Source organism: Phaseolus vulgaris, chromosome 9, assembly GCF_051622355.1.
Source record: "Phaseolus vulgaris cultivar YP4 chromosome 9, ASM5162235v1, whole genome shotgun sequence".
NCBI classification, from domain to species: domain Eukaryota; kingdom Viridiplantae; phylum Streptophyta; class Magnoliopsida; order Fabales; family Fabaceae; genus Phaseolus; species Phaseolus vulgaris.
In genome coordinates this window covers 34,448,583-34,457,119 of record NC_143506.1, presented here as the reverse complement: position 1 = coordinate 34,457,119, position 8,537 = coordinate 34,448,583, and the positions used below count along the sequence as shown (strand labels likewise).

The 8,537-nt window shown below is 30.7% G+C and overlaps 1 protein-coding gene across 1 annotated transcript; it reads left to right on the top strand.

Annotated features, from left to right (window-relative positions):
* The first annotated feature begins 4,260 nt into the window (after nucleotides 1-4,260).
* LOC137821100 (Transducin/WD40 repeat-like superfamily protein) lies at nucleotides 4,261-8,118 on the top strand. Its single transcript, XM_068625526.1, has 3 exons — nucleotides 4,261-4,970; nucleotides 5,704-5,995; nucleotides 7,771-8,118. The coding sequence occupies exons 1-3, from the start codon at nucleotides 4,332-4,334 to the stop codon at nucleotides 7,848-7,850; spliced, it is 1,011 nt and encodes a 336-aa protein (XP_068481627.1). The 5' UTR covers nucleotides 4,261-4,331; the 3' UTR covers nucleotides 7,851-8,118.
* The last annotated feature ends 419 nt before the right edge of the window (nucleotides 8,119-8,537 follow it).

Genomic DNA, 8,537 nt, shown 5'->3' with positions numbered 1-8,537 from the left:
GGCAAATTGTTCTTGCTTTCCCAATCAAATGAAAACTGAAAGCTTTCTTTCATCAAATACTAATAATAATATGTTGCAGAATTTTAAATTGGATGAGAATTCTAGACAAAAAAGCTATGAGGCTTTGACACATTTTTTAAATGGTATATTTGTGTCGGACTCATGTATCGGACATTGATACTCCTACAACACTTGTAGGACACGTATCAGTGAAGTGTACAATTCAAAAAATATTTGTTAGATTTCTGATAATTTTAACATGGTTCTAATATAGTTTTAAGAAGGAGAAATACATTAATTTTCTAAAAATTCAAACTTATTATATAAAATTTTATTATGAATATAAAAATAAGCAATAAATCATTTTAAATTAACAATGACAAACATCTTTCTGCGATAAGTCATTTTGAACTAACCATGAGAAACATGAAGGATTATGGGCAATAAAGTAAAGGTTCCAATGGAAGCTGTCAGGATTTATCGTTTAATCCTTGACACTAAATTTTATTTAAACTTAATGGATACTTTTTATGTACCTAGTATCTCTATAGGTAATTGAAATAAAATTCATCAGTAATTTAGAATTAAATACAACATAAAGATTATATCACTTTAGTGATTAACAAATCTATCATACAAATAATTTCAAAAATAATATCATTAATTGAAATAAAATTCATCAGTAATTTGGAATTAAATAAAACATAACGATTTGATCACTTTGGTGATTACAAATCTATCATACAAATAATTTCAAAAATAATATCATTAATTGAAATAAAATTCATCACTAATTTGAAATTAAATAAAACATAAAGATTTGATCACTTTGGTGATTACAAATCTATCATACAAATAATTATTTCAAAAATAATATCATTAATTGAAATAAAATTTATCACTAATTTGAAATTAAATAAAACATAAAGATTGATCACTTTGGTGATTACAAATCTATCATACAAATAATTCCATAAATAATATCATTAACTGAAATAAAATTCATCACTAATATGGAATTAAATAAAATACCAAGATTTGATCACGTTGGTGATTACAAATCTATCATACAAATAATTCCAAAAATAAGATCATTCATAAAAAAAAATACTCATATATATATGTATATATTTATGCCCTTACTTTTATTTATCATAATATTTTCATCTTGCATTTAAATAAAACAAAAAAAAATCATGATTTATGATGTAGCGGAAGACTTGAGATTTCATTATTTTAATTCGAAATCAATTTATAATGCAACATAAATAAAGGGATAAATTAAACCTTAAAATTTATCCTCAAAAGATATTATTTTCTTAACAATATTCATAATTTTAAAATTAGGGTTCATAAAATTGGAAAAAACATCATTCACGGAGAATCATAAATTTGAGCAACCATGCTTTGATACCACATGTAAAATCAGAAGGGTGTAAAGTAATAAACAATGTATATATATAACTTCTCACATTAACCAACCAATGGACCTTTTATTTTATTAAATCATTTTCCGGCCAAAAGTCTAACACCTATTCATATGAGTCACATTATAAAATTAATTTACATAATTTTCTAACATATGTATATGACACCTTCTACTTGTTTGATTTGTGGACTCAAGAAGAATCTTAGTTCTCCCATCATACTTATTTTAAATTTATTTTGCATTAACTTAAAGAAGTCCTCACAAAGAGGTTTGTTAGTAGCATCAAATATGATGTCATCAATAAAAAAATTACAATAATAAATTCAGAAAAGTAATCTCTGTGGAACAATGTAATGTTTACTTTCACTCTTGTAAAATCATTTTCAAATAAAAAAGGGAGCTTAAATGCTTATACCAAGATCGAAGAGTTTGTTTAAAAGGTAGCAATCTCAAACCAAGGGGTTATTTTGCATATACTTATTTTTTTATTAGACAATTGATGAATGTACTTTTAACATCCATTTGATACAACTCCATTTTACTGAATATAGCAAATAAAAGTAGAATGTAAATTGCCTCTAGCCTAACAACTAGAGCATAAGTTTTAGATAATTATCTAACTTTGTTTCTTACAAACCTTATGTTGTTCGTCAAACTTGTTCTTGAACAATTATTTTTATCCTACGATATACTTGTTTTGAGGTGACCTTGTTAGTTGAGATATGTTATTTTTCTGAAATAATTTTTCTTGCATGGCTTCCATCTACCTTTCATAATCTAATGCTTTATTAATGTTCTTAGGTTAGATATTTAATGTCAAGGCTAACCGATATTTGAGAGATAATTTAATCCTTACTTCTTCATTTAGATTGCTTATGATAACATTAGTTGGATGGTTCTTTGCCATGAGTTAATTTCCTCCACTATGTTCATGTTTCTCAATCAGACCTTCTATTGTGTCTTCAAAATCGTTTTAAATACTAAAGTAAGACCCCTTCATCACTCCTAGAGTAAAACTTTTGAACACTCTCATTGGAGTTGAGAATAAAACATGGAACTACAAAATAATGGAGATAAAAATTTGTTGGGCTTTCAATCATTCTATAATTCACGATGAATCTTTTTTATCAACTGTAAATTATATTATATAAGTAACATGTTATATTAACTGCTTCTGCCTAAACTTGTTTAGAAGATGAGTTTGCATTAAACATTGTTCTAACCATTTCTTTTAAATATTTATTTCACAACATCATTCTGTTGTTGAAGTGTTCGTGAAGTTAAAAAGTTAATACTAAAAGGCTTGAAATTTTTCATTTTTTAATTTACCTTCATTGTAACTTTTGATGGTGAAAAAAAGATAGACCATTTTCATTTGGAACATTTTTATAAAATTTAAAGAAGACTTTGAAAGAATCAACTTTGTGGGTTAAGAATTTCACCAATATCTATCTAAATTAGTTGTCTAGTGTGATTATATCATATTGTTTTCCACCATTGAGAGACACAATTATGGTACAATAGAATAAATCCAAGTCTAAAGAGACATATAATTAGAAACTTCGTTAATACTTTTGAAAGACATTTTGACTTGCTTTTATTTTATACATTTTCACAAATAAAATTATCTTTGAATGATATTGCTTGCAAACTCCTTACTAGATTATATTTTTCTTTTTCATTTTTGAGATAAACCTAAAGGTCGCATAATCACACCTTTTTGTCTAGATCCTATGATCTTCCTTTATAATCATGAGCATGAGACATGAGACCTTCTAAGTTGACAACTCATTCATATCAATCTTGTACAAATTTCTTTGTCTATTAGCTATAAATAATTTGATCTCACCATAATTTCTTACCATATATTGGTCTTTGTTGAGTACAACATCATATCCATTATCACATAATTTACTTATGATAAGTATATTGTGTTTTATATTGTTAACTAAAATGACATTATTAATAAAAGGTAAAATATTCGTATCTATTTATCCAACTTCAATTATTTTTTTTTATTGTCTTTTAAACGTTATTATTATCATTTCTTTCTTTTTGAGGTCCTAAATTATATACTTTTTCTTATATTATGTGTTATGAATAACCATTATTCATGTGTTTTCTTCTTATTATTAAAAACGTTTCTAAAAATAATTATTTTTTATTTAAGTACTTATACATTATTGGATTCTTTGACATTAGTATTTTTTTTATAGGATATCACTAATTGACATATACTAAATCGTTCGAATCTTAACATGATTAACTTAATTAATAATTAAAAAAATATAATTCTTTAATGAAAGTGAACCAATGTAAATTTTAATTTTTTTAATCTTACACGTTACATATAAATAAAACATCTAATTGTATGTTATACAATTTAAAAAATATTATTTTACATAAAAAAAATTTAGTCAATTAAGTATTTTTGGAATTATACAACTTTTTTTAATTATATTTTTTAGGATTTCAATGATTTTCTTGTAACTTTTTTCCGTAAATATACGAATGCCTACCGTGATACTCAAACAATAAAAAGATCTAGGTTTTCTTTCTTTTTGTGTGTTATGCATAGTTTCTTTTCTCTTACTTTCTTTCCGAAAATTATGTTATGATATTTTTATAAATTAACCAATAGTGAGATAATCTTCTATATACTTGAAAATAAAGATTATAATTTTGAACTTATTGAAACTAAGAAAAATAACCAAATCTTAATAAATAAAAATAAAAATATAGAAAAAATACCAATAACTTGCTTATAAATTAGATATTTGTTTTTAAAGCCCATTAAAAAAAATGATTTTATGAGGTATATTTGAAGGAAGAAGAATGTTAAAAACCCTAGGGTTTAAGGAAGGAGAGCGAAGAGTGTGTGCGTGAACTGCAGAGGAAAAGAATGAGTTTGGTGGCAGGTTCGTACGAGAAATTCATCTGGGGTCTCACCCTAAAGCCCCAATCCCAAACCCTAACCCCTCTCTTCTCCTACCCTTCCCACCTCTCCTCCATCAAAACCGTCGCCGTCTCCGGCTCCGTCGTCGCCTCCGGTGGCGCCGACGACACCATTCAGCTCTACGATCTCTCCACCGCCTCCTCCCTCGGTTCCCTCCACCAACACTCCGCCTCCGTCACCGCCATCTCTTTCTACGCTCCTCCCAACCTCCCCTTCCCCCGCAACCTCATCTCCGCCGACGCCTCTGGCTCCCTCTCCATATTCGATGCCGACGGCTTCGTCCACCTCACCACGCTCTCCGTCCACCGCAACTCCGCCATCAACGACCTCGCCCTGCACCCCTCCGGCGAGCGCGCCCTAACCGTCGCCCGCGACAACTGCCTCGCCGTCGTCAACCTCGTCCGCGGCCGCCGCAACTGCTGCTTGCGCCTCGACAAGGAGGCTACTCTGGTCAAGTTCAATGCCTCCGGCGACCACTTTTTCATGGCCACGAAGGAGAAAGTTTCTGTCCACCAGACCGAAGATGCACGGATATTGTTCGAAATGGAATGCTCCAAGCCCGTTCTCTGCGCTGCTCCTGCTAGGGTTTGTGCATCTTCAAATTCTTTCTGTTTTCTCGAATTATCATCGAACATCAAGTTTGCTTCATTGGTTTTTTTTATTCCCTCTGTTTCTTCTTTGGGTGCTGCTGACTTGTCTTAACTGTTAATGATGCACTGTCTTATATTGTAAGAAGAGGAAGAAATTTTCTCCCTGATAAGGAATTCATCATAACCATTGATTTTGATGAAAAAAGGAGAAAGGAAAATATTGGTACTGGCTTTGCTGATTGATGTTAGTTCTTGTCTTTCGGAGGAGTTCTGGCTACATAGTAATCTATAATAACATGCTTTGTTGTATGTTTTAATGATGAATTAATGGTCTATGTGCTATGTGTATGCGGGAAGTTCTGGATTTTTAATGATGTGCTATGTGTATGTAATTCCTATATAATTTTCTCTCTTACTGCCAATCGAGAGTGGGAAGGTCAGTGTTGTGTAATACATGTGAATGTAATATAAATCTTCTATTAAGAAAATATTTGTATGAAGTTTATGATATTGGTAGTGGGGCTGGTCAAGGTATGTATGGTATGGTATATAACTATCTTTTTTTCCACTGGTATACCACCCTTTTCCCATGTAGCCGGTTTCACTGGTGGAGTGAACTATCTTTGATATTGATGATCAAGTTTAGGGCACTGTAATTTGTGTGGTGTTATCAAGTAACTAACTCTGATATTATTTTAATATTTAAATTTTTTTATTCCTTTTTGCAGAATGGACTTCTTTACACTGGTGGTGAGGACAAAAGTATCACAGCATGGGATATCAAGACTGGAAAAGTTGCATATTGCTTGGAAGATGCACATACTTCCCGTGTCAAAGGTATTGTTGTACTCACGGATACTGATGGTGCTACAGGGGATGATGACCCTTACCTAGTGGCATCTGCATCATCTGATGGCAATATACGTGTTTGGGATGTTCGAATGGCGGTCAGAGAGAAACCACTAGCTGAATATAACACTCGGTCAAGACTGACATGCCTTGCTGGAACAAGTCTGAGATGTAAGTTGTAAATACTAAATCCTCACACATGCTTTTTGTTAGAATAGATTAACTTGTCTTCTGATCAACTCTGGGAAAGCTAAAATTCTTGGTGTATTTTTTTTATATCTTCCATTGCATCTTTATTGTAAGAACTCTCTCTCTCTCACACACACACACACAGATATATATATATATATATATATATATATATATATATATATATTTGAATCAGCTGAAAGATTTACCATCAAGTTGGTATATGAGTAGGCCGATCCTGCTTTGTCTGTCATTGTAGTGAGGAAATCATCACCTGCCACCATCTATTGTTGTTAGCCATCATCCTTATCCTTCGCAAGCACTGGATCTGGTGCAGCTTGTTGAGTGGCAGAGAACCAATCTTGTTTTTCATGAGAGAATCAAAACATTGTTTCCAATCCTGTAATTCATGGTAGTCAAACACTTGGAAATTAATTATTATTTTGTTCAAGAGAAGTTGTTATCCAAGGAAATTCGCTTTGAATTTGTCAGCTTCAATGATTAGCTTGTAGATATTTTGGTCAAATTCTTTAAGAGGTTCTCTTGAATTCAATTCTTTAAGAGGTTCTCTTGGTAATACCATATGAATGCTCTAACTCAAAGGGGAGTGTTAGAATAGTTTAATTTATCTTTTGACCAACTCTAGGAAAGCCCAATAAACTGTATTTTGTTGTATCTATTTGTCATCTAGAGTCTTTGGTGCAGCCTTTTTATATTTTGCCTTTGTATATCTGATGTAAGAACTTATATGTATATATGTATGTAGATATATGTGTGTGTATATATCTATATACATGAATCAGCTAAGAGATTATCATCTTCGAAGCATCGTCTTTTTAAGCTGCTATAGCATCTGTCCTTATTTCTTCTTTATTTACTATTTCCCATCAAAGTGCACTGAACTGCATATTTTGTCTTGAGCTATTGATGAGTTACCATTTTTCAATATTTATGTTAATCTGTTTGTTTCTTATTGTCTGTCACTTGGGTATTTTAGTTTGTATTAGTATTTGCCACTTTAGAAAACCAGGAAAGCATTGATTATTTTTTCAAGTAATACCTTTTTTATTGGTTTCTCACCTAAATTAAATGAATCACAATTATAGCCATTTTATCACAATAATTCATGCAGTTCATAATGTTCTTAACCTTACAAGGAAAATAATGCTCAGTTGGAAAAGAATCTGGTGTTGTCAATCAAATTAGTTTATTACTGTCTAGCAAAAATTTAGGATTACTGGCACGTGTGTATGTATATCGAATATGAATTTGAACATTGTATGAACTCTGAGGTTCCCTTGATCATCCTAAGCTATGAACTTTACTGTTATTATTTATAGTCTTAACCAGTGCTTTTGAATGTCTTCACTCAAGAGCTGCGCTTCCTCAGCTTTGTGGAAGAATGGTTTTGTAACTACCTACGTAGAGTTGGCAAAAGACGATGCCTTTTGAGAGTATCATTCCATCTTACATAAATTAGAAGAATAATGGGAACAGAAGGGAATGCTCTCTAAAGGAAGATACAAACCTTTGAATTCTTTGGGCTATTTTATATATAAAATAGCTTTTATAAGTATAATGTTATATTTAATGAAAATGAAGCATTGTTTAATTTTGGAGTTTGTGTTCAATTTCACAGCATCATCCCAAATCCGATGATGAGATTTTAGTTTCTGTAATAATTTGACCTAGTGGCTCGTTGTAGTTCAAGGTTTACTTGGATCTTATATATATATTTTGAATTTTTGTTTGTGCAGTCCGACGACAAAGAGTGAAACGACAAAGAGTGGAGGATGAAAAGGAAGGAAAGGTGGATGATGAAACGATAGAAGGTTAATTAATAGCTTTGTGGATGGCATAGTTGGGAAAAGGTTTTTGGTTATTGACACCACCCTTTGGAAATTGCATTCAGAAATATATTGCTGCTTGCACCAAGGCGATTCTATCTCAGTTGCAGGATTATGATCCCTTGTTACACCCAAATGCTGATTTAGCTGTGAATGCCTACTCATGTATTCTGAAATTTTATATTATTCTGAATTTTGAAACAGGAAAAAAATCATGTACGTATATTTTTTCTTCGATATAAAATTTATTCTCAGCAAGTCCATTATTATATATACATATGTATGTATGTGTCTATGTTGAAGGATGTACATGTAAATTTTTCCTAGTATAGAAAGGTCCTAAAGTAAAGGAGAGTTTGTCCTTATTTTAGTAGGCCTTTTGACCCACATATAGAGGTGAAGTAAAAATGCACAATTTTCATCAACTACTTTACATTCAATATAGCTTCCTTTTTTGTTGTAAGCGTATAAAAATGGGTAATTTTTTTTATCCAAATCCTAAAAGTTTGGTAATCATACACTGTTAAATTAAGTTTAATAACATTCCTAGTTAATATCAACAGTTAACTTATCATAAAATAATCTCTAATTTTTAAGATAATTATTGCAAAATATAACAACAAATTTATTATTAGTTATATAATAATTTATAATTAAATGATATTATAATTTTTTAA